The sequence below is a fragment of the Bicyclus anynana genome, chromosome 23 (assembly GCF_947172395.1).
Source record: "Bicyclus anynana chromosome 23, ilBicAnyn1.1, whole genome shotgun sequence".
NCBI lineage: Eukaryota > Metazoa > Arthropoda > Insecta > Lepidoptera > Nymphalidae > Bicyclus > Bicyclus anynana.
Window position 1 is genome coordinate 4848318 of NC_069105.1, and position 25644 is coordinate 4873961.

A 25644-nucleotide genomic window follows, 5' to 3' on the forward strand; every position below is an offset into this window, starting at 1 on the left:
TTTATGTATGAGTATTTCCTTCATACCTACCGCTCAGTATAGTTCAGTGTATGATAACTAAATACAAGCTTGATTAATTGAAAAATCAATCAATCACTGTTTGTACACAAAAGAGGCTACAGTAATTAATAATGCACACGCACTGGAAGCGCAAGGGCGTTTCAAATAATTCACGAAGTATTACTCGCCGCCACAGCTCCCACTCGCGTGAATCACGACCGAAAAGCGAATGCTTTACTTAGTCAGTAATTTAATAGTAATTCAGAACTTCACCTAATTTTATCCTTCCTTGCACTTAATTGCGAAACAATGTTTTACAGGAAACTCGTTATAAAGTGGCGAATAATTCGCGGGAGCGCGGTGCGATAAAAATAAACTTGAACGGAATTAGATTAAAGTAAAAATTACTAGTACGTTGCCAGTGGACCGGGCTCCAGCGACGGAAGGAGCACCAGTCGACGCACCAGCTCTGCGCAGCCCGGTGCGCTGAAGGCTGGACCCGATAGCAACAGAGTCAAAACAAGCGCTCACCTCGTCGAAGCCCTCGTTTTTCTCCCTGCTCGAGAGCGGCCTGCATCGCACCACCACCTTGACACACTCGTTCAGAGCCGTCCGTGGTCGTGCCGACTTCTCCATCTTCGACCACCCTTCGGTGACGCAAATAAAAAGCGAACTCCGAGTCACCGATATCGATCCATTCGGGGTAAACCTATCGTCGACATCACCTCAACGAACCGATCTCAACTTATATTTCACTACACTAGAAATCACACCAGTGCAAAATAAAAAAGAAATCGTATAAAAATAGTTTCGCACGATTGAATATTTATAGTCGTTACAAAATAAATAAAAATCATAAAATGTGATACAATGCAATTTACATACAACCGCCACAAGCGGGCATTGTTAAACAACTGTCAAATTTTAATTTTGAAAAAATTTGTTAACTGTCAGTCATACCAACATTAACATCGCATTAACATCGAATTTAAAACTCTTCACACGCTCCAACCTGCAAGCAAGTGAAATTTTCCGACACAATCATGCTGTCGCTATTATCTATGTATCTAAGTGCTGCCGTTATTCTGTGGCTGATACTGGCTAAAATTAACCATAATCTGTGATGCTATAAAAAAAATATTTGAAAATTGAAAGGGCTAGATTGGGCTAGATCTCATAGCCGGGCTCCTGAGTAAATATGTTCCTTGGCCGGGCCTAAAAGCAGTTTAATTAAATCAAAAAGAAAAGATGTGTCAAAATTATTTGTCAAAACATTGTATATAAATCAAATAAATAATTGAAAATAATAATGCTATTGCTGTGCAATAAAGCCTCATTTTAATATTATTAGCGTTTTTAAGATGGAAAAGAGCTAATTATTCTCGTAATATCATTTATTTATTATCAATGCCAATATCCAGTATCAAGTTTTTAATAGTTTTCGAAATAACTTTGGAGTTTAGAGAATTAATATGAAGTATTATTAAAAATAAGTTAAGAGTGTCTAGAAGAACGAAAAGATAGAGATGTCGGCTAGTCTTACCATAACTCTTAAAAGGGCAAGCAAAGTTTACCATGAAGGAGTAAGTATGAATTTTGTTTTAATCCCTGTACAATGTTGTACCTGTACCAAAACACCAAGCTAGTATTCACATTTTGTCAGTATTCGTCACATTAAATCTGTGTTGAAAGGAAACTATTGCTGGTGTGGTGGTGGTGGACACGACGGCAGACCTGCGGCACGAAGGCCTCACGCTCAGTATGGAGGGCTCTGTCAACCTGCAGCTCAGCACAAAGAACACTGGCATCTTCGACGCTTTCTCCAACAACATTCGGGTGAGACGCTCACTGTTGTGTTTGCTGATCGCTACCACTGTAAACTTATTGCTGTATAGCAAAAGGATTTGAAATATTTTCAACCTATTTTATAAAATATGAACCATAAATGTTTTGACCACAATTTCTTTTAAAATTGTTTTCTAACTCAAAATCAAGCATTTGTAGTAAATGGTCCCTTCAATGTTGTTATAACCAATTTTGACTATAAATAATTTTGTTACTTTCAGCCCATAAACCTAATAAACACAACAATAGAGTTAGCAGCAGCTGGGAAGATCCCGGTGGGAGTCACAGAGATTCCCTTTGAGCTGCCTCTCACGCCGCGCCCGCACGGCCCCGCACTGCTGGAGACATACCACGGCGTGTTCGTGAACGTGCTCTACACACTCAAGTGCGGCATGAAGAGATCCTTCCTCAACAAGCCGCTCCACACCAGCTGCCAGTTCTTCGTGCAGTACAGGCCTGTGAGTTACTGTCTGCCACTCCTTTTCCACACTTATATTATAAATGCAGAAGTAAATCTGTCTGTTATCTTTTCACAGCTAAACAGTTTTAGATGAAAGGAGGCCGACCATTTCTCATATATTGCTGAGCCCATATTTGATTAATAAACCGATACAATGCCCTAATTAATGTCATTTATGAAATAATAATATCAGTTTTGGACTTGTTTGATTTCAGTTTCATTGACATTTGCATCATCATTATACTTAATCTATAAAATGCAGGATTCCAGCAATAAACACAAACCTCAAAAAATATACAACTGGAATCTAATTATATCTATGGATTTTGATATAGGATTTTGTTATCATTTTTTTCTGTAAAATATTACATGCTGGGCCTCCTTAAGTTTATCAATATGGAGCCTTGGAGCAGAATACAAGCTACTCTTTATCTCCAAAAAATCCATAATTCTCGCTGGATTTGTAAAAAACAGTACAGTTTACCAACAAATAAATTAGAAATGAAGGTAGGAAACACATTTCATTTATTTAAAATTAATCATGGTTTGTTTATAAAATGTTATATAAAATATATTAACCACATCTAATTGTTATAAGCTTATTAATCAAATTTATTTTCATTAATGTAAGGACAAGTTAATTATAATTATTATTAGGTGTGAAATGACTAGTGATTCATACCCTCATTTTTAATTTGTTTGTTGGTAAACAGTACTCATCAAGAAAGGCTGTAGTATAGGTTGGCTACCCACTAGGTGGGCCGATGAATAATTTTTGTAAAGAGTTAGTCACAAGCAGCTCAGGGCCGGTCATGTTCATAGGAGGTCCATATAAGAGGCTTATTTATGTCCAGCATGTGACCGATGTGTATGTGTGCAGCAAGAGCGCGCGCCCGCCAAGCCCGTCCGCTGCGAGATCACCCCCGCGACACTGCGCGCGGCGGGCGGCGGCTCCGGCGCGCGCGCCAACATGCCGAAGTTCCAGCTGTACGCCGAGCTGGACTCCACCGTGTGCGCACTGGACGCGCCGCTCACGGGCAAGGTGAGCTCGCACTACCTCTGACCAAGTTCCGGCTGTACTCCATTTATTAATAAAATGAATGAATTATCTGTTTTTGTGCGTAGATCCGCGTGGACGAGTGCGCGGCACCGATCAAGTCCATCGAGCTGCAGCTGGTGCGGCTGGAGACGTGCGGCTGCGCTGAAGGTTACTCCAAAGATGGTAAAATAAATTGTTTTTAACGGAAAGTAAGCTAAGCTAAGCAAAGACTCCGCCACACCTGAACTCAGCGAAAGTTCCAGAAGCCAGCTTTCGGCGCAGACTACGTCGGACGCATTAGTCATCCGCTCCTTTTGCGGAAGATCGTCAGAAACTTTCCTTCGAGGGAGGGAAAGTTTCACCGCTCACTCCGCGTACCTTCGCGGAGTTCACGGGTCCCATATGTTGACTACAGTAGGGCCCCGAGTGACCGTGTGCCCCGTCCGCAGCCACGGAGATCCAGAACATCCAGGTGGGCGAGGGCGACGTGTGCCGCGGGCGAGACATCCCGCTGCACATGGTGCTGCCGCGCCTCTTCACCTGCCCCACCACCGCCACGCCGCACTTCAAGATCGGTGAGTGAGCGGAGAGTGCCTACAGTAGTCCTAGCGTTTCTCTGCTAGCTCCCGTTTATCATTGTAGTTAAATTAGTTAAGCTTAGTTACAGTTTTTCACTTTGTATGAGATAAAGTAAAGTGAGGGTAGGAAGATAAAAATGAATTAGTTCTAATTTTACAAGCTATAGCTATAGCTTCGCAAATTCGTACGTAACACTCCTGATGGTCCGTGCGGGTCGGGAAGGGGGTAGCGATGACCCGCGCAGTCCTACCATCTGCCCCGCGCGCACGACTTCACACCCTCGCAGTCTTTCTCCCCATGTCGCCCGCATATCACGGGAATATCAACGAACTTGCCAATCTATAATAGTTGTAATAGACACATATTTTCGCTTTTATATTACTAGTATTGAAAATATTTATTTATATTATTGTTAAAGGAGGTTTCATTACAACCTTTTATTTTTAATGTGTCTAAGTATTGTAATGTTCGAACCTATTTAAATTTTGAAGTCTATTCTATATGGTTGCTATGTGTTGTGTAATGTCTTTTCGAATATTATATTGTAAGTTTATTATAAAGTAAATGCTATCTTTGATTTCCTCTTCTACCCAGTTATGCCCTTAAAAATTATTTTCAGAGTTCGAACTGAATATTGCGGTAGTGTTTGAAGACGACTACTTGGTGACAGAGAACTTCCCCATCCTACTGCTGCGGAGCAGGTAGCTGGCACTGCTGCACTGTACCTCGGCATGTGGCTGTTTATTTAAGGCAATATACTGTACAGGCAATAAAATATTTACATAACAATTTTGTTTTTTAATAACAGCAGAAAAATCAGCGTTGTTAGGTTTTGATCTTTATTTACAAACCCTATTAATTTCAAATTTTTCAAATTTTAAGAATTGTGTGATTGTTTTACTTTGTGTCTGTATAGGTACCATTTTCATAAAACTTACACATTCAATCACACCTTGACTTATCACGTGCTAAATATCATTAAAATCGGTTCATTAATTCATTCATCATTGACTATCTCTCTGACTAACCAATTATCCAAACACTTGTCAAGGCATAACAAGGTAAAGGTTAAATGGTATAAGAGTATGTGATGGTCATACCTCCTAAAGTCACCATGGTCCAAAACTTCACAGACTATTCTTTTTTTTTATTTTTTACAAGTTAGCCGGTTACCCCTTGACTACACTTTCATCTGATGGTAAGTGATGTTGCAATCAAATATGGACTTGTTAAAGAGGAGGATGAAAATCCACACCCCTTTCGGTTTCTACACGGCATCGTACCGGAACGCTAAAATTGCTTAGCGGTACGTCGTTGCCGCCGAAGCCTCCCACCAGTTAGACCTGGACCAATTAAGAAAACCTCAATCGGCCTAGCCGGAGATCGAACACAGGACCTCCGTCTTGTAAATCCACCGCGCATACCACTGCGCCACGGAAGTCGTCCTACCTACAGAGCATGGACTGGCAAACGCTCGGCTTTGGGTATATTATGAAAAAGGTCTACACAAGCTCTTGCTTTGCAAAATGTATTATTATTGAAACAAAACAATAATATATGTAATAGAAATTTATTTATAAAATAAGTAATATTTTTTATTGCGATACTTGTCGTATGTCGCGCATAGAATGTTACACTTCTCTAAAGTCAAACACTCGCTAAGTTCATGTCATAGATTACAATGAGTGGTGCGCATTGTAATATAATAATCAATCACTCGTATAGTCATTGTATCTTCAGAAGTATACCTCTCAAATACCTACCGCTTCTCCAGTAGAGGCACATCAGAGCACATACTGATGTAACAGGAGCGTACATCGATATCGATCAAATCGATAAACTACACTGAATAAAATTGACAAAATTTACTTGGGACAACATACCTAATAGAAGATTTATTTTATTTATTTATACTTTATTGGACAAAAAACAATAACAATGAAAGTAGTAGAAAACATAGTAAACGTAGTGCAAAGGCAACAACGAAGGAAAACACACTACACAAGTAGTAACATGTGTTAAAGTTGTTGTCGGTCTGTCTGTTTTGGCATAGTTTCCGCTCATCGGAAGGAGAGGCGAGAGGGTTTTAATTACAAAAATTGTTAAATTTGGGTATACATATATATTGGTGACGCCCGGTCAACAAAATTTTATTTTTATTTTGACCTGTTACGGTTTTTATTATAACTATAGAATAGAAGAGACCACACTCCCAGCACATTTTTTAATGTTAAGGCAGATGGTCCAAAATTGTGTGTAGCCTTGATCTTTGTACATCCATTGAACTAATATACCATAAATATTGAAACTATTTTGGATTATTCAAATATACGAATTCACTTTTTATTACATTCTAGCAATATGACGTCGAAGATTTCTTTCAGAATTCATACGTTGTGTTACAAGCGTAGAACTGCACATTGGAAGGATTCCTGCACTTGCCTTTTTATAACACTTCAAAAACTCGGGGCTGCATGCAATGCATTATCTCTTACATATTATTTAGTGCGTATTAACTTATTTTGTTCAAAAAAGAATCCGTACTTTTTTATCTTAATAAACATATAAAATTAAAAACCTGGTCCGAAATGGACCATATCTCTCAACATTCGACTTTACCGACCCACTGAGGGTCGCTGGTGGGTTCAAGATTACCATCTTATATTTCCAAAATTTATATCAAATATCCTTGAAACGTAACAACCAGTCTTTTCTCTGTGCACAGTGTTGGTTACGTCACTCACAACCGGGTCGCGGCATGCGTGCCGACGCTTCCGACCACTCGTCTGCTGCTGCAGCGAGCGGCACGAAGCGGCACCGCATGCGGCTCCGGTGGAGTCGCGCTCGCACGCAAACTGCTACGACGAGGACGTCGGCAGATAAGTTAGAACATCATTCATTTCACAATCAATGCAAGATCACCTATTACGTCACGTTTCCGCCGCGCGTTGTTCGAAGCAACGGCTACTGTGCTGGCGGGGAGTCTGGCGGCGAGTGGTCTGATGAGTCGTCTGGTGCGTCATCTGGTGCGTGGTCCGATGCGAGGTCCGGTGCGAGGTTCGGTGCGCCGTCCGGTGCGCGGTCCGGTGCGTGGCGCGCTGCGTACCGCCCAAGCTCCGAGACGAAGTACTCCACGATGAGCAGGTCCGGGTCCAAGTGGTGGCGCGGGGGGCGCGGGGGGCGCTGGGCGCCGGGGGGCGCGGCGCGCGCGGGCGAGAAGCGCGGGTGCACGGCGTTGCGGCACAGCCCGTAGAACTGCTGCGGCCGCAGGTTGCGTCTGCACGCCTCGAACCTGCGCGGGAGGGGACAGTGAGGCGGTTGGACTGACAGAGTCTTGTTGGAGAATCACCGTCACCGCAGCGTGAAGAGTCGGAGCCCAGTGGGCGCAGACAGATATTATTGCCGAGTAGGTACTCGCGGTCCACTCGTAGCCGGGGAACCACGAGTACTCGGCCGACGGCGCACCGCTCGGGCGCCGGTCCACACGTACCTCCAGCCGACGTGCGCGTGGCACATGGCGCACACGGCGACGGTCCACTCGTAGCCGGGGAACCACGAGTACTCGGCCGACGGCGCACCGCTCGGGCGCCGGTCCACACGTACCTCCAGCCGACGTGCGCGTGGCACATGGCGCACACGGCGACGGTCCACTCGTAGCCGGGGAACCACGAGTACTCGGCCGACGGCGCACCGCTCGGGCGCCGGTCCACACGTACCTCCAGCCGACGTGCGCGTGGCACATGGCGCACACGGCGACGGTCCACTCGTAGCCGGGGAACCACGAGTACTCGGCCGACGGCGCACCGCTCGGGCGCCGGTCCACACGTACCTCCAGCCGACGTGCGCGTGGCACATGGCGCACACGGCGACGGTCCACTCGTAGCCGGGGAACCACGAGTACTCGGCCGACGGCGCACCGCTCGGGCGCCGGTCCACACGTACCTCCAGCCGACGTGCGCGTGGCACATGGCGCACACGGCGACGGTCCACTCGTAGCCGGGGAACCACGAGTACTCGGCCGACGGCGCACCGCTCGGGCGCCGGTCCACACGTACCTCCAGCCGACGTGCGCGTGGCACATGGCGCACACGGCGACGGTCCACTCGTAGCCGGGGAACCACGAGTACTCGGCCGACGGCGCACCGCTCGGGCGCCGGTCCACACGTACCTCCAGCCGACGTGCGCGTGGCACATGGCGCACACGGCGACGGTCCACTCGTAGCCGGGGAACCACGAGTACTCGGCCGACGGCGCACCGCTCAGGCGCGTGTTGCGGACGGACGACACCGTGACCACGTCGTGCACGAACCCGCCTGCGCAAAGCGTGACACGTGTCAATCAGTCACGGCTGTGTATGTACTCGTAGATCACAACAAATGGAACACGTGACGTATGTATTACAGTGACAATAACACACGTTACGAAAATGAAGTTTTTTTATCCGGCTTACCATAGTGAGCTGACAGAAATCGTTGCGTAATTGCGTAACGCAACAGCCTGTAATCGAGTGTACGATAGAATCCGTAAGCTCAACAAAGACTCCGCCATCATTCCATTGCAGACTCAGCTACCGACACACACTACCGACACGGACGGATGAGTCATCGCACCGTATATAAACTGAGCCCCGTCATCTTTGGGCGCGGGTTACCAGGGTAGCAGATGTTATGTAGCGGCGGGCCTGGCGCACTCAGCACTCACTCAGCGATGAATCCGCCACTCCCGAGACCAGCGAACATTCGTTACGTCACCAGCTGTCGGCGCAGACTACGTCGGACAGATAAGTCATTGTCTTCCGAAAGAACTGCGAACCAGCTCTGACTCGGTGTGAGTCGGTCGCTGATTTATTGTTTATCATTCAGGTTGTCGTCACACAAGATAAGCACAATGTAGATCGGAAGTAAAATGACATTTTACTCTAGATAGTATGATTTATAATAAGAGGAACGCGCCTGGCATTCCGTGGGTAAACTGATTGTTATCGTCCAATGACTGTTGAACGATTACTTCACTAGAAGTCGCTTTTTCGTGCCCACAGCAATAGGTCACGGGGAGAGGTTCTCCACCTCGGTGATGATCTCCTGCGTCCAGGAAGGAAGCACATGCCATGAACGCGTACGCGAATTACAATAAGTGATTGTATATAGTTGTGTTCAATATTAATCAATACGGAATATTGTATATTAATTGATTATGAAACACAGCCAAAACTGACGACAAGAGTGAAAGAACATATACGTAGTATGAAGAATGTGGACACGGATGATTCAGCAATAGCCGAGCATGTTCAAGCTTCGGGTACGACTCATTATATCCGTTTTGATAAGGCTTCTGTATTGTCAAGGGAAGAGTTTCTAGTACCTCGTAAGATACGTGGAATATAAATTAGTTGTCACCCGAACTTTAATCGGGATCTTGGATGATTGCTGCCCACAGCGTGGAAACCGCTTTTTCTTTCATTGTCACATACAACAAACTTGGAACAAGATAGCGTTAGTTCGGTTTGCTTACAAGAAGACGAGTCTAATGAAGATGACATTAATAAACCTTCAGAGAGTGTAACGGAACCTTCACTCCCCACCACTCAGCCTCTCAAACGTGCGCGCATCTTCGCAGTTTGGATCGTACCGCGTTGCAAGAACCAGCTCATGACTAAGGGCCCCGTATGGGTTCGAAACTAGTCGGACATATTCCAAAATAATATCACGTGAGTTTTAGCCGTGTTTCATAATCAATGAATATGAATAACACTCACGATAGTTTAAATTCTAAAACAGAGTATCGTATGTTCTCGATGTTTCATTCGAATCCCCGAAAGGCATAACACCGAAACTAATACTGCGGATTTAGGAAGGAACTATACGAGTATTTGAGTAACGCGAATATTTGTGTATCGTATCGTGTCGTGTGGTGTCGTGTCGTACCCAAGTTGATGTAGTTGGAGTGCACGCCCTCGGTGGACATGGCGAAGATCTGCTCGCGGCGCGCGATCTCCACCTCGCACGCCGCGCAGCACAACACGCTTTTCTGCACAAAAACGTTTTGCTCAATTGATATGCTAATTACTTTCGATTGATTAAGGTTTGTTTGACATTTGCACGTGAATTGTCTGTGGTGGGGAAGAAAAGGGTTGGACGTGCGGTCGCAGAGTGACTTCAGAGGAACATACCTCCATGATGAACCCCACTTCCATGTGCAGGCGCAGCAGCGCGTCGTCCACCACGAACAGCGCCAGGCGGTCGCGCGGCGTCAGCGCCAGGTTGGACGCGGTCCAGTGCGACAGCGTCACGGCGTCCTCGGGGACGTCGTCTGCGGAACGTTACGTAGCGATCGGTCCTCCGCCTTACTATTTATTTAACGTTTTCAGAAAGTACAATGGCACGGTATACATGTGGCTACAAAGGCAATTACAAAAAAAATCGAAGATGGCTTCAAAGTGCACTGGGCAAATGTCGAATGTGCTGAAATCGTCGCAACTGCTTTCGACAAGGTAACTCCTGAAAGTTCTTCTGTGTTTGGAGAGTGTTCGCGTCCCAGCGCCGCGCGCCGCCGACGGGCTGAGAGTGCACCTTCAAACATCACGGTCGCGCGATCGCCGTCCACATTCTCGTAGTTATAGAGCCTGTCGGTCTCTGTGACTGAAAGTTAGCCTACTGCTCATACGGCAGGAGAATAGACTAGCTGACGGTCAGCTGAGCTTATCATAGGTAAGTGCGGTGCCCGATGATGGAGTTTGGACAATAGTAGCTTTCGAAAGTAGCAGGTTTCAGCCCTTAGGCCATTATTGTCTTAGGTACATACAATTGTGACAATTGTGAAGGTGTGAGTGTGAATACAAAACGCGCGAAGCGACTGCGGGTCCGCGACTACAATTTCGCATTGCGCATCTTAACCCGATGTTCCGAGACGTCCCAACACTTGAATGGGATCATACCTATCCCCAGGGTCTTGAAGTAGTCGCGGATGGTGCGGCGCATGCGGCGGAAGTCGAAGATCTCGTACACGAAGAGCGGCCACGGCGTCAGCGCCGCGTCCATTCTGCGCAGCCGTACCGCCCTGACAATTACTTTATTAATCTATAATCTATATATTATAAAAATGAATCCATATATCCCTTGGTCAGCAGATGCGTCAAAATACCGAGGAATCAATAGACAGATCTCTAAGTCACAAACTAGTGACTTGCGAAACTTCAATAACGAGCGTATTAAAAATGCGATCGAAAACAATCGAGGCTCAAAAGTTTTCGCCAGAGATCTGTCTATTGGACAGAGGCAGCTGACGAACACGGTAATCTGATTTCTTCAAGGCCCGAGATTTTAAGTAAGGTCTAGAAATTCTGCGGACGGTTATACACGACTACTCAACAGCTTGTTGACAATTTGGCCAAAGACCCTAGAGCCGAGTTGACCCGACACTATACCGAAGATATTCATCACAAGACAAAGGTGAAATAACGGTGTTAATTTTGTTAGATTTTTCTCGAGCATTCGATACAATTAATATTTCCTTATTATTAGCAAAACTTTCATTTTACGGGTTCTCAATATCCATCAGTCGGTTTGCAAGCTATCTGTCTCAGCGTACTCAATACGTTGGATTGCGTGATTCCACGGGATGGATAGCTACCTCAGAACCTAAACTTTTGTCTCGAGGAGTCCCACGAGGCTCTATCTTAGGTCCCTTACTTTTCTTTATATATACTGCAGACATAATAGACAGTATTAATAACTCAAATTATCATATGTTTGCAGACAACACTCAACTGTATATTTCTTATAAACCTGATGATTATAGTGGTGCCGTTAGTAGACTTAACGATGACTTGGAAAATATAGCAAACTGAGAGATTAATAATCAGTTAGTGCTAAATGCTGACAAGTCAAAGTTCATGTCACTTGGCTCTCGTCAGGCAGTCGCAAAGGTATCGCCAAACCTCTGCATATACATATATGTGTACAGACGCCACTCACCGCTCGTCCTCGGCGCGCAGCGGGTCGAGCGCGGCGAGGCGCGCGGCGCGCAGCGGGTCGGCCAGGCGCACGTCGGGCAGCACGCGCACGTCCATGAAGCGCAGGCGGTCGAAGGCGTGCGCGGTGAGCGCGCGGCGCGGCAGCTGGCGGCAGCGGAAGCGGTGCGTGGCGCGCGCCTTGAACGACACGAGTGGCGGCGACGGCGAGCGCCGCTGCACGCCCGCGGGCGCCGCCAGCACCTCGTACACCTCGCACAGCACGCCGTAGCCCGACAGCGCCGCGCCGCCCTCGTCGGGGCACAGCAGCCCGAACAGCTTGTCCTGCTGGATGGCCTCCGACAGGATGTCGACGTCCTCCGTGAACAGCATGGGCACGGTCTCGCCGGGGAACACGATGCCGTGGTGCGCCATGACCGGCACGCGGCCCTCCCAGCCCGCCTCCACGCGCGCGCGCCCGCGCCCGCTGCCCGTCTCCAGCGAGGGTCCCATGTACTGCACGCGCGGAACACAGCATGTAAAGAGCTATTACAATATACTCAGTCAGTCAGCAGAACGATACTAACAGAATGTGAAGCAGCCAAGGCAATGTCAAACTGCTGCTCCTCTGCATCATTGTTGGCCTCCACCATCACATCGGCCCGCAGCGCTTCTTCTTCCGCAGAATCTACTAACATGAGAACATGTTAAATTATGACAGCAACACAATACTTTGGCATACAATCAATAAAAAAATTGTGATGGCCCTTTTTAACCTTCTTATACCCGCGTCAACCGTACGTTTGTAACACCTATACCGTGCACGGCAGCACGCTATCACAGACCAAAACTTTGGAACACTGTTTCACTAGCATTTAATTATTTCTTACCGATTGATGTTCCTGAAATAAACTATTTTATTCATTTATATATTTTAACTGTATCATAAGTTGTATAGGTAATATTTAATTTTAAAATTAATGGTACACTATCTATAACATCACTATCATTTATATAACAAACTATCAGTATTTTACAAAACAGCCATAAAAATTCAAGATTATTCTTATGTACTCCAAAAAACTGATTGTAATGTTTTGTTTTACTTTGAGAAATAAAAATAAACGTTTGAATTGAAAATATTCTTAATATTTAACATAAATACCATACCATTTACCAACATACCAACAATTTGCTTAGTTCTCATTCTCACCTCGACAATGCGACCTTACCATATCAAACAACAGCATTTTTTGAAGTTATTGTCGTGAATAAGCTTTGTTGAAGGCGCCACTATTGGCGCGAACTTCGTGTCATAAATAAGTTTAGTTGAGGGCGCCACTGTTGGCGCGCAGTTCGTTGAGCGCCGCGTAAAAACGTGCTGCTCAGTAGGCACGCGCGAGCGAGTGAGTCTGTTCTTGACTAAGTGTGATTTTGTTTTTTTTAATTAATACAGTGTCTTGAAGAAACATTGTGTCGTGTGTGTTAAGTTATTTAACCTTTTCCTGCCACAAATATATTTACTCCTACATGGTAGCAGTCCGTGGTTGAAGTGGTACGGAAAGGACATGGTGTTCAAAGAGGTTAAGTTGAACCTGTGAGTGTGTTTTCGAACCGGCTTTTCCGAGTACTGGATATTAGAATCTTTTCACCAGGATTCAGAGGAGAACAAGTGGTAAGTCGTTAAAAAATTTGTTCAAAATTTAAAACGATCTGAAATGAGTCAACTGTTCGTCGATGACGTAGCACGCTCGCACTTGCGGTGTCATACAAATTTTCCCTCCGCGCACGTTCTTTGTTGTTGTTCACTGCTGTGCCGGGAAGCCTTGCGTCTTGGCGCGCAGAGAACTTTATCACGTTTTAGTTTAAATTTGATTTGACTTTTTAAAATTTAAATTTTACATTTTAGTAATCACCCAGCAAACTACAAAGGCTGTGAAGTTTATGTAGAAATCAACAAAAGAAAAAGAAATACTTCACGAAAAGACTATATAAAACCAAGAAAACAAACAGAGGATAAAGACCAACAACAAAGCACTGGAAAACAAGAAAATATACAAAAATTAGATAGACCCTTCGCATCAAAGGAGAAGGAACACGCATATACTAGACAACACTCCTCAAGCCAGTTTAATACTAGGACATATGCAGAAGTCGCTAAAATTCAGAACAAAGATGAAACTACAACAGAATCTAAGCTAGAAATACTACTCACAAAACAAGCTGAAAAGCTAGATAAATTGATAGACCAAATGTCAATAATGATGAACTTATTGACCATAGTAATACAAAAGATAATCTAATGGCTACTCTAAGATTGGCAACATGGAATGTTAATGGTCTGATTGGACATAAGAGTGACGTCGAACTACTATTGAAAATCCACAAAATAGACGTACTACTGGTGTCAGAATCTCATCTTACTACCAACCACAATTTTGCTATAAAAGACTATATAACATACACAACACCCCATCCTGATGGAACTGCCCATGCTGGAACAGCAGTAATTGTAAGGAAAGCTTTGAAACATGATATCCTTGAAGACTACAAAACACCTCACTTACAAGCTACAACCATTGTATTGTACGATAATCATGGGTCACTTACTCTCTCAGCTGTTTACTGCCCCCCAAAACCAAACCCAAAGGAAACTCACTTCACAGAATATTTTAAAACGCTTGGAAATAGATACATCTGTGGTGGTGACTGGAATGCCAAAAACGTGCAATGGGGATCACGACTAACTCTACCTCGAGGCAGAGAACTTAATTCAAGTATAATCAAAAATAACCTCAGTATTTTAAGTACAGGTGAACCAACTTACTGGCCTACAGATCCCAACAAATTACCGGACCTCTTAGACTTCTATATATATAAAGGGCTATCAAACTTGTATATAAGTATAGATAGTTTCTATGATAGTTGCTCAGACCATACACCAGTACTAAGTACGGTTAGTACATCAATAATTTCAAGACCCGCCAAAGAATGTCTATACAACAAACAAACTGATTGGTCAGCATTCAGAAAATATATTGATACTAATCTATCGCTAAAAGTTCCACTCAAAACGAATGACGACATTGATGAAGCAGCAGAAACCATAACAAACATGATACAAACTGCAGCATGGATTTCTACACCGGATATAAGATACACGCCAGGTAGTAACAACTTACCCATGGATATCAAAAATAAGGTACTAGAGAAAAGGAGGCTCAGAAGAGTTTGGCATACTAGTCGTCATCCGTTGGACAAAAAGGCGCTAAACCTGGCAGCAGCGGAACTTACATCATATTTAAAAGACGTAGAAAATGACACATTGAAACATAAACTGATTAATCTGTCTGCTTCGAAAAACAATGAATATTCATTGTATAGAGCCGTAAAGACTAACAAAGCTTCGCCTGTAATCATAAAACACCCACTAAAACTAGATAATGGTACATGGGCCAGGAAAGATAATGAACGTGCGGAAGCCTTTGCCAAGTTTCTAAGTGAAGTTTTTACTTCAAATAACGGCGACCCAGACACTGATAGAGAAGTCGCAGACTTTCTGGATAGCGACCTTCAACTAAGCTTACCAATAAAAAGCTGCACCCCCAGAGAGGTCTGGAGAGTAATAAAAGAACTTGAACTTCACAAAGCTCCAGGATTCTGTTTAATAACGGCAGAGGTCTTACTACAACTTCCAAGAAAAGCGATTGTCTTTGTGACTCAGCTTTTTAATGGCATCTTGAGAACATCCCACTACCCGTCTATTTGGAAAATTTCGGAAATTATTATGATACCGAAACCTGGGAAGCCACCGCATCTAGTCACATCTTATAGACCAATAAGCCTACTACCAACATTGTCCAAGGTATTTGAAAAAATACCTTTGCTGATGATACAGCTGTATTGTGTAATAACAAAGACGCAAATATGGCTTCAAATATTCTACAAGTACACCTGAACAAGATAAATTCATGGATGATTAAATGGCGTATCAAAGCTAGTTCCACGAAGTCAACACATGTGACATTTACCTTGCGAATGGACGAATGTACTCCTGTTAAACTGGGACTTGATATTATCCCCCATAGTGACACCGCAAAATATCTTGGGATACACCTAGACAAAAAACAAACATGGAGAACGCATATAGTAAAAAAACGCGATGAACTAAATCAAACCTTCAGAAAACTTAACTGGCTTATGGGAAGGCATTCGCATGTCTCACTCAGTAATAAATTGCTCATTTATAAAACAGTAATAAAACCAGTGTGGACCTACGGCATTGAACTGTGGGGCACAGCCAAAAACTCAAACTTGGAAATATTACAAAGATTTCAGAATAAAGTTTTAAAAACCATCACAAATGCTCCATGGTTCACTAAGATATCGGAACTACATGAGTATCTTGACATAAAAACAGTAAAAGAAGAGGTTGAACTCAGATCAATGTGCTATAAAAATCGCATAAACACCCATGAAAATAAACTTGCTACTGCCCTCGGTCATCCAATAGATGTTAGAAGGCTAAAGCGCGCCTACATATGGGATCTCCTGTAAAAAAAAAAAAAAAATCAAAATAATAAGAATGTACAAATGTACAAATGAAATACAAAAAATTAACAAATAAAATAAATTAGCATGGCCTTCAATGGAAGGTCAGCTACACATGCCATGTAGTACCCACAAGCAATTTGCTTAAAGCTGTTGCAGCTGATTGCACAATAGTAATGAATTATAAAAAAAAAAAAAAAAATTTTACATTGTTGTAAATAATTTTTGAAAAAGACGGAGGGAGTTTGTTCTAATATGATGAATTTTGTTTTGTTTGTTTGGTTTGAATGTTCTAGTATGTGATGCGCTTTTGATCCCATTACAAGTTGATGATCAATCTCCGGCATACTTGTAAATAAGCAATCATATGTTTTTATTAAACAAAAATTCAGAGACAATTCAGAGAAGATGTTTGTACAATAAAGTGTTTGGTAGATTTCAGAGTGAAGATTAAATATTTTCTATTGTTTAATTTTTTTTGACTTGATATTTTTCAGAGTTTAAAATTCTTTTGATTAACAATTATTATTACAGTAGTAATTAAAAGTTCTTAATTTTTAACTTTGATTTCAATGTTTAAGTGGATAAATTCTAATTAACTTTAAAATTTATGACCGACTATATTTTTTTTACTTTTCAACTTGAAGTGAAACTTAAATTCAAAATATTAGTAGAATTATTTTCTGAAGTTTGGTACCTTACTCTAATCTACCTTGTAGATAGACTTCGGTTGCTGGCCAAAGAAATATTTCTTTTTCATAAAATGAAATTCAGAGTTTAATTAAATGTGATTTAAATGATTGTTTAAACAAAAATATTTAAATAAACAAATTTTGTTCTGGGGTCAGTGACTGGATGAAACTTAAGTTAAGTGGAGTCTAGTTAATTGACTAGGGAAATTTGAAGGATCTTACATTCTGCCCTACACATGTGCGTGCGCAACTGACTGATTCTTGTGGGTAACTCCCAAAATCAATTCTAAGTGAGTGGTGTGCATGTGTAGATAGCAAATCGAGTGATTTTAATTTCCTGTTCCGAATTATAACTAATTGATTTTTTATGGTTCAGTAGCAATAAACATTGCTTAATGAGTTGCAAATGGAGAAATTTACCTGGTACAACTAAGTTTTAGAGAGTTAGAAAAATTCAGAGATTAATCATTAAAAAAAAAAAAAAATTAATTAAGCCTGTTTTCCAAACCTGGATCAGATGGCGAACAATTCAGAGGTCTTTGGAGAGCTTGACGCACAAGTTTTGGAATATGAAGAGTACATAAGGACTAGAACTGAGATAGAAAAGAATTCATCTGGTGAAGGTGAGACTTTTAATCTTTAAATTAAAATCATGTTTGCCATTATAAATTTGTTTATTAATTAAAATCAGAGCACTGTGAAAACAATTCAGAGGTCGAATATTTGAATGATTGAATCAGTTGGAATTCAATAACAAACTTTTGATATTTAAGAGTGAATGGTCAGATCTGACAATTTTCAGAGATAAACCCAGGTACTAATACAGAGAAAATTTTCACAGAACCTGCCATAACACCATCAGAAATAATTCAGAGTGGGGTCAATGATAACGAGATTCAGAGCAACGATGCGAACAACACAATGGATCTTCAGAGATCATTGGTTTCAGCTCAGAAGTCAGCCAATGAAGTTTTGTCTCTCAGTCATGTCGACAAGGAAACAGAACGTCTTATAAAAAGTGCAGTTGATAATATCAACTTGGCACACAAGAGAGTTCTGGAAGCAGAACGACAGAAACTGAAGAATATTGAAGTACAAAAAGCTGGACAAATCAAAGAGATGCCAGCCGGTCAAACCTTTGCAAACACCACCATGCAGTTGATACCCAAAATTCAGAGGACATATAAACTAACTTCCAAATCAAGTTATGAGGTTTGGTTGGACTGTCTCAGGACTGAACTAACGAGTTATCAGCTGATGTATCTGATTGATTCCAGCCTGCCAGGGCCAGTAGGATTGACAGGGGTTGAATTAGCCTTGCAAAAGAACTTTGTTAAAGATATTATAATAAGCCATATTGATGAAGAATACCACAAAAAGATTCTTGGAATGACAGAACCCACAGAGATTTTACGCAAACTAAGAGACAGCAGAAAGGGTGAGGTGATGTCGACCCCAACTTCCATAAGAACCAAACTTTACAATGTAGAAATGCCAGAAGTGAGGCGCACTGACTCAGCGGTCATAGCAACCACAGGAAAGGAGATGACTATGGAACAACTGAGGAAAAGTATACAAAGAATTCAGGAAGATGAAGAAAGTCATGATAATTCAGAGTCGACTCCATCAGTATCTCGTGTCAAAATACCAAAACAAAACAAGTGTCACAGGTGCAACAGCCCTGGGCACTGGAAACAGCAATGTCCTTTGATAAGGACAAACCAATGGTTTTGCTATTATTGCAACAGAGTGACTGATCATAGAGGAGATCAGTGTCCCTCCAAGGTTGAGCATCCACAGTGGAACAATTTCAAAAGAAGATTCGACAGAGAAGATGAACCCAGTGCACCTCACGTCAAGAGGCCAAGGTTGATACAAAGTGGCAGTGGCTCGTACCAATTCAGGGGCCAAAATTTCAGAGGCAGAGGTCAGCCAAGAGATAGAGGTACAGGAAGAGGTTCAAGACATCAATATGCGGCACGGAGAGCTGAATATGAAGAGGGAGACACTACCCACCAAGAAGAAGAATATACAGAGAACGATTCAGTCTATGATAAACAACAAGGTAAGAAATTACAAGTTGAATTTATTGCAGACTCTGGTGCTACAGAGCACATAGTAAACAAGAGCTTTATTTTAACTGATTTTAAAGTCTCGAAAAATGGAATTATCAAAAGTGCAAACAAAAATAAATGGGCTGACATTGCGATAGATGGTACTGGCAATCTGACTTTCAAAAGCAATGTAGCACAAAATAAAGTTATTAAACTAGTCAATGTTATTGCTGCAAAGAATGTTTCAGAGAATTTGTTATCTTTACGCAAACTTGTAGATGCAGGGTTTTGTATATTTTTAAATGACAAAATATTCAGAGTGTACGACAAAGATAATAAGAAAACAATATTCAGCGGACAATATCAAAAACCAAATTGGGTTGTAAAATTTGAAGTCGAAAACGGTTTTGAAAATTCAAGTTCAGAATCAAATGAGTACAACGAGTATAGTTGTACAGCTTGCATTGCTGAATTCAATGAGCCACTCGAACAATCACAGGCAAACAATGAAAGCTTGAATTCAAACAATTCGGAGGGAGTTAAGGAAAATTCCGGACAAGACGAGACATTTGTGCCTATGATTGGGAGGGAGAAACCAGAAAAGCTCATTGATTCAAACTCAGAGGATATCAATTCAGAGAAGGTTAATTCGGAGACGATTGATTTAGAGAAAACGTATACAGTAAAAGAGGCAGGTAATTTACCACGAAAAGTACTGAATGGAGAAGATCCTGAAGATATAAAAAACCTTTTGCAAATGGCAACGGAATTTGCACCAACGAACCCACAATCTAATGAGTCTCTGAGTGACGGTATGTTGTGGCACAAAAGATTAGGTCATGCGTCTTTAAATTACCTCAGAATGCTGCAAAAGAAAGAGGAAAGATTAAAACATGTCAAATTCGACGACTCAATTAAAGAGTGTGAACAATGTATTTTGTCAAAAATGGAAAAGTTACCTTTCAAAGAATATAGAAGAAGAGCACAGAGGCCAATGGAAATTATACATACAGATATAATGGGTGTGATAAAACCAAACTCGTGGCCAGGACAAAAAAGGTATATCATAACATTCGTCGATGATTATTCTCGATATGCAAAAATATACTGCTTAAAAACAAAAAACGAATCAGGTGAAGCATTAGAGAAATATCTGACAACTACAAGGAATCATCTAGGTTCAAATGAGAAAGTATGTTACATCAGATCAGATCGTGGTACCGAGTACACGGGTGGAAAATTTGCAGAGGTTATGAAAAAGGAAAATATAGAACCAAATTATGGACCACCATACACACCAGAACTTAACGGAGTAGCTGAAAGATTCAACAAAACAATCGAGCAAAAAACCAGAGCAATGATGTGTGATTCTGGACTGTCAAACACAATGTGGGAGTTCGCAGTCGAAGCAGCAGTTCATTCTTACAATATCACACCACACAAATCAATCGATTATGAGGTTCCACTGTTGAAACTTTCACCGAATAGCAGATGTCACCTAGAAGAGTTAAGGAGGTTTGGATGCATTGCATACATGAAACTGCCAAAAGCAGAAACGAAATTCAGCAACACAGCTTTGAAAACAGTTTTGGTAGGACATACATCAACTGGTTACATTCTATGGCACCCGAGTTCTAGAAAATTCCTGGAATCTAGACACGTAAAATTCATAGAGAAGTTGGTGTACAAGGATGTGTACAAAAACAAGCCAGATGAGAAAAACACGAAGTATGCGATGATAGAATTCCATTCCAAAGAAGAAGATACTTCAGAGATCAAAGAGACAAACCTCGAAGGCGAGGAAGGCCTAAGAAATCTGATTCAGAAAAACAGAAGCACAACGAACTTGCAAAACAAAATAACTCAGAAGTCACCGAAAAATCAGAGAAGAAATTGGGTGAACCCATAAAACCTATTAGACCAAAAACATCTCAAAATCTACATGAAAGAAAAACAGAAGTGAAATCTCCAGAGAAACAAACAAACAAAAAAGAGCAACTAAATGAAGGACCAATGACAAGAAGTAGATCAAAGAAAGTTACAGACACAAGTTTTGCAAGATACACAAGTGTCCTGGGATCACAAGAAGAACAAAAAGATGAGTTTGGTCATATTCTACTCGCAAACATACATAAAGATCCAACTACATATGAAGAGGCAATGAATTCAGAAGACAAAGAATCATGGATACAAGCAATAAACGAGGAACTAGAATCGATGAGAGAAAACCAGGTGTGGAATATAGTCGATAGACCAAAAGAGACTCAAGATGGAAAGAAGCCAAACATAATCGATTCAAAGTGGGTATTCAAACGAAAAGTAGAGGAAGATGGAAAATCTAAATTCAAAGCCAGACTGGTGATCAGAGGATTCAAAGACAAAAATGTATACGGATTGAAAGAAACATATGCACCAGTCTCTAGATTATCTTTAATCAGAGCAGTAATATCTGTTGTTAACAAAGAAGATTTGGATATGTGCCAAATGGATGTGAAGACTGCATTTCTGTATGGAGAATTAGAAGAAGAAGTTCATATGGAAATTCCACTTGGCTTAGAAAATTCAGAGAAAACTAGAAAATACAAAGTATGCAAATTGAAAAGATCTTTGTATGGTCTGAAGATAAGTCCAAAGAAGTGGAACATAAGATTCTCAGAAGAAATGAGATCATTGGGTCTGGAAAACGATTTACATGATCCATGTCTATTTACATGGAGACAAAATGGTAAAGTAGCAACAGTTGTCTTATATGTAGATGACATGTTGATAATAAGCAACTGTCCAGAGAAAATGCAACAAATCAAAACTCACCTGAGTAAAGCTTTCCAGATGAAAGATCTAGGTGAACCGAAAAATTTCCTAGGAATGACAATTCAGAGAAACAGAGAAGAAAAGCACATAATAATCCATCAAGCTGCATACACGGAGAAAGTGCTAGAAAATTTCAACATGAAAGATTGCAAACCACAAAGTACACCAATGGTAACTCGCCAGGTGGATAACAGAAACAAGAGACAAAAACCAGACTCGGAAAGTTTACAAGAAAGCACTGAAACAAAAAGAGTACCTTATAGAGAAGCGATTGGTAGCTTGATGTACCTAGCAAATGCTACAAGACCTGACATAGCATACGCAGTGAATTATCTTGCAAGAAAACAACTGAACCCAACAGAGGATGACTGGAATGATGTCAAAAGAATTTTTAGATACCTGAGAGGAACAACCAGCCTGGGATTGAAATACAAATCCACATCAGAAAACCTAGAAGCATTTACAGACGCTTCATTCAGAGACTGCCAAGATTCAACATCCACTGGTGGATATGTGATAAAGCTATTCGGAGATGTAATTGCTTGGAGAAGTCATAAGCAATCGTATGTCACACTATCCACTTGCCAGGCAGAATATTTAGCAATGAGTGATGCTAGCCAAGAGCTCATATCACTGGATAAATCTGTGAGATACATAATAGGAAAAACATTGTATCCAGCAACGATCTGGTGTGATAACAGGTCAGCCAGAGACTGCACAGAGATGGATGGAAGTCACAAACTCAAGACATTCGATCAGAAAATTAGGGACATTCAAAAAGAGTTGGAACTCAGAGAGAAAACAGGGAACAGAAAACACATGGCAGATACTCATGGCGACTTTGTGAAGCAATGTGTGGATGAGAAAAAGGTCAAAGTACTCTGGATTTCAACAGAAGAAAATCTGGCAGATATAATGACTAAACCCTTGCCTCAAAAGTCGCACACATACTTGAGAAACAAGATCTCAGCCATGGACTAATTAATAAGGCACTTCTAAAATAAAGAATGAACTTTATGTAAAGAAAACAGATTTAGAAAATTGTTAAAGCACTTATTTATGTTTGCACTTAAATATAAATTTAACAAGACAAATTTCAGAGGAAAACCAATGCCGATTTTTGATTTCAGGACAGCTGTAACTTAACAACATGTAAACGATAATTACAGACAGAATCGAAGTTTCAAACTCAAATTACAAACTAAGAATCAATAATCAAGTCAAATTCAAATGTGATTACAATTTAAGTTAAGTCAAATACAAAGTTCATTTTAAGTTGATTAAAATCAAAATTAGTTTAAGTGATTGTTGGAAAAATTAATATTAAACTTGTTTAGATAAAGTAAATCAACACAAATTACAAACTAAGAATCAATAATCAAGTCAAATTCAAAAGTGATTACAATTTAAGTTAAGTCAAATACAAAGTTCATTTTAAGTTGATTAAAATCAAAATTAGTTTAAGTGATTGTTGGAAAAATTAATATTAAACTTGTTTAGATAAAGTAAATCAACAAAGGGAGGGAGTGTCGTGAATAAGCTTTGTTGAAGGCGCCACTATTGGCGCGAACTTCGTGTCATAAATAAGTTTAGTTGAGGGCGCCACTGTTGGCGCGCAGTACGTTGAGCGCCGCGTAAAAACGTGCTGCTCAGTAGGCACGCGCGAGCGAGTGAGTCTGTTCTTGACTAAGTGTGATTTTGTTTTTTTTAATTAATACAGTGTCTTGAAGAAACATTGTGTCGTGTGTGTTAAGTTATTTAACCTTTTCCTGCCACAAATATATTTACTCCTACAGTTATGCATATATCCCTAACTGATAAATTATAACAAACACTTTATTATCACTATATGTATTAGCTTTATTGACTACTTCAAAGCCTTTGACAACATCTACCACAGCTTGATTTGGAAAGCATTATAAACATGTGATATAAATAATACTATATATCAACATCATTAAAAATATTTACTCAAATACAACTAGTAGAAGCAAACTAGAATCAAGGGCGAAAAAATAGCAATACAAGGTTAGGTATAGGTGTCAGACAAGGTGGCCCACTAATACCAAAACTATTTATTGCAATACTATAAAATGTATTCCAAACATTAATCTGAAAAAAAGGAGTGAATCTGGATCACAGACCAATTCTTTAGTCACCAAAGATTCGCATTCAGAACTTTAAGAAATGACAAAGATGCTGAGTGTGACCAATAATGACCAACCACCACTCAAAACCAATAGAAATAGAAAATAAGGTAAAAGATTATGTCAAGAACTACATTTATTTGGGAAAGCAAATTTCTCCTAATAAGGATAACAATGAGGCAGAGGTGGATAGAAGATCTAATATTTCATGGAAAAAGTTTTGGGCACAAAGAACTCCTCAAGGGCAATTACACTAACAACTTCAAAATGGTTGTAAAGGGGACTAGTATTCCGCTTTGCTTAACCTTAGTCTGCCAAACATGGGTTTACAACACAAGCTCAAGACACAAACTGATCACCACAAAATGTGTAAAGAAAAGGAGCATCTTGAAACTAAAAAAAGCAAATAAAGTAATAGTATAAATATATAGAAGAAAACCAATCTCATAAGTTCATGCACAAAGTGGAGATGGGCAGGCCACCTTTGTAGGCAAACATAAACAGACCAAATAAACTACATTTTAGAAACAACCACTAAGTAAAAGAAAAGTAGGGAGACCTATAAAAACATGAGTTACCAGGAAATTGATGAGCCAGGTTGGCCAGTAGGTAATGAGCCTGACGGAGGAGAGAGATGAATGGAAAAGGATGGCGGATGCTACGTCTACACATTTTAAATAATAATTATTAATTAAAATGTGTAGAAGTAAGATACTTATAAGTTATGCCATTAATCTTTCGGGTAATAGCATCCGCTATCCTTTTCCATCCAATTGAGGGTTCTAACTCCAAATCACCTGACCCATCTCCTAGAAGTAGGTAGGAGGTAGGCCTGGCACTATAATGGACCTCATCAGACGAGGGATATTTATTCTATTATTAAAATGTAGGAACCATGTTATATTTCAAAGCAGAATGCTCAACATACACGACTCATAATCATCAGTGACAGAAATCTCCACTAATGGTTCGTCAGAACTTACCACTACCCTCCATTGCTCGTCGCTAGTCCTTTCCTTGCAGGCCGCAAGAGAGAAGTTAAGACCTTTGATTTGAATAAACTATAAACACTGCTGATTAATTCGGTACAGTTCGTAGCTATTTGAATTGAAGCTGTAAACTAATTTTATTTTTTCATGAAAATATTGCTTTCAATCATAACAAAAACCACAGTCACAGACAAGGAAGGAACATATTTGTCACAGATTAAAATTTAGATATTTATAGATTACCAGATATAGTATATTGTCTATGGATATTACCGCAGCGCAGCACAGTGTACTTCATAGTCTCAGACCAATTATTGTACAGGACCTGCTTCGCTAGACGTTACTTTTTTGTCAAAGTATATGATCAATGATCTAATGCGATTATAAAAACTGTCTCTATAGAATCGATGTTAAATAGTTGTAATCGTGTTCGTCGGTTAAAGAGCTCCGCAAAAATAGCTTTTTGTGTAATTGAATTGTGTAAAAAACGGGCAAAAATTTCTAGTTTAGTAAAAGATATACAGTGTGT

At 41.0% G+C, this 25644-nt stretch overlaps 3 protein-coding genes across 8 annotated transcripts in view; 1 reads left to right on the plus strand and 2 right to left on the minus strand.

The window, feature by feature from the left end:
* Positions 1-924, minus strand: part of LOC112046641 (kinesin-like protein Klp68D) — a 49399-nt gene extending 48475 nt beyond the window's left edge. The window contains exon 1 of the mRNA XM_052888869.1: positions 532-924. Coding sequence (XP_052744829.1) covers positions 532-636 — 105 coding nt within the window. The 5' untranslated portion in view covers positions 637-924. The remainder of the gene's footprint in view (positions 1-531) is intronic.
* A 222-nt stretch (positions 925-1146) lies between these two features.
* On the plus strand, positions 1147-4712 carry LOC112046634 (vacuolar protein sorting-associated protein 26C). 5 transcript variants are annotated; one of them, XM_052888867.1, is made up of 7 exons: positions 1150-1583; positions 1693-1836; positions 2067-2303; positions 3160-3347; positions 3431-3527; positions 3794-3919; positions 4543-4712. In XM_052888867.1, exons 1-7 carry the CDS (start codon positions 1527-1529, stop codon positions 4552-4554), a joined length of 861 nt encoding a protein of 286 aa, XP_052744827.1. In that variant the 5' UTR covers positions 1150-1526; the 3' UTR covers positions 4555-4712. The 5 variants fall into 5 exon arrangements, with proteins under 5 accessions (XP_052744828.1, XP_052744827.1, XP_052744825.1 ...); XM_052888865.1 differs by having other exon boundaries at positions 1151-1583; positions 3186-3347; positions 3760-3919; XM_052888866.1 differs by having other exon boundaries at positions 1151-1583; positions 3186-3347; positions 3763-3919.
* Positions 4713-5474: 762 nt separating this feature from the next.
* On the minus strand, positions 5475-25323 carry LOC112046627 (protein cereblon). Of its 2 annotated transcripts, none has more exons than XM_052888863.1 (8): positions 25110-25323; positions 12459-12559; positions 11897-12387; positions 10858-10979; positions 10093-10232; positions 9848-9950; positions 7414-8236; positions 5475-7215 (listed from the first exon to the last, which is right to left on the minus strand). In XM_052888863.1, exons 1-8 carry the CDS (start codon positions 25120-25122, stop codon positions 6888-6890), a joined length of 2121 nt encoding a protein of 706 aa, XP_052744823.1. In that variant the 5' UTR covers positions 25123-25323; the 3' UTR covers positions 5475-6887. The 2 variants fall into 2 exon arrangements, with proteins under 2 accessions (XP_052744823.1, XP_052744822.1); XM_052888862.1 differs by having other exon boundaries at positions 12459-12562.
* Positions 25324-25644: the final 321 nt, after the last annotated feature.

Coding starts and splice junctions, on each gene's coding strand:
- LOC112046634 (XM_052888864.1), top strand. CDS start 1,527: ATGTCGGCTAGTCTTACCATAACTCTTAAAAGGGCAAGCAAAGTTTAC. Junction 1,837..2,066: donor CTTTCTCCAACAACATTCGG/GTGAGACGCTCA, acceptor TGTTACTTTCAG/CCCATAAACCTAATAAACAC. Junction 3,528..3,793: donor TGAAGGTTACTCCAAAGATG/GTAAAATAAATT, acceptor CCCCGTCCGCAG/CCACGGAGATCCAGAACATC.
- LOC112046627 (XM_052888862.1), bottom strand. Junction 12,388..12,458: donor CCTTGGCTGCTTCACATTCT/GTTAGTATCGTT, acceptor CCGCGCGTGCAG/TACATGGGACCCTCGCTGGA. Junction 7,216..7,413: donor CACGCGCACGTCGGCTGGAG/GTACGTGTGGAC, acceptor CCTCCCGCGCAG/GTTCGAGGCGTGCAGACGCA.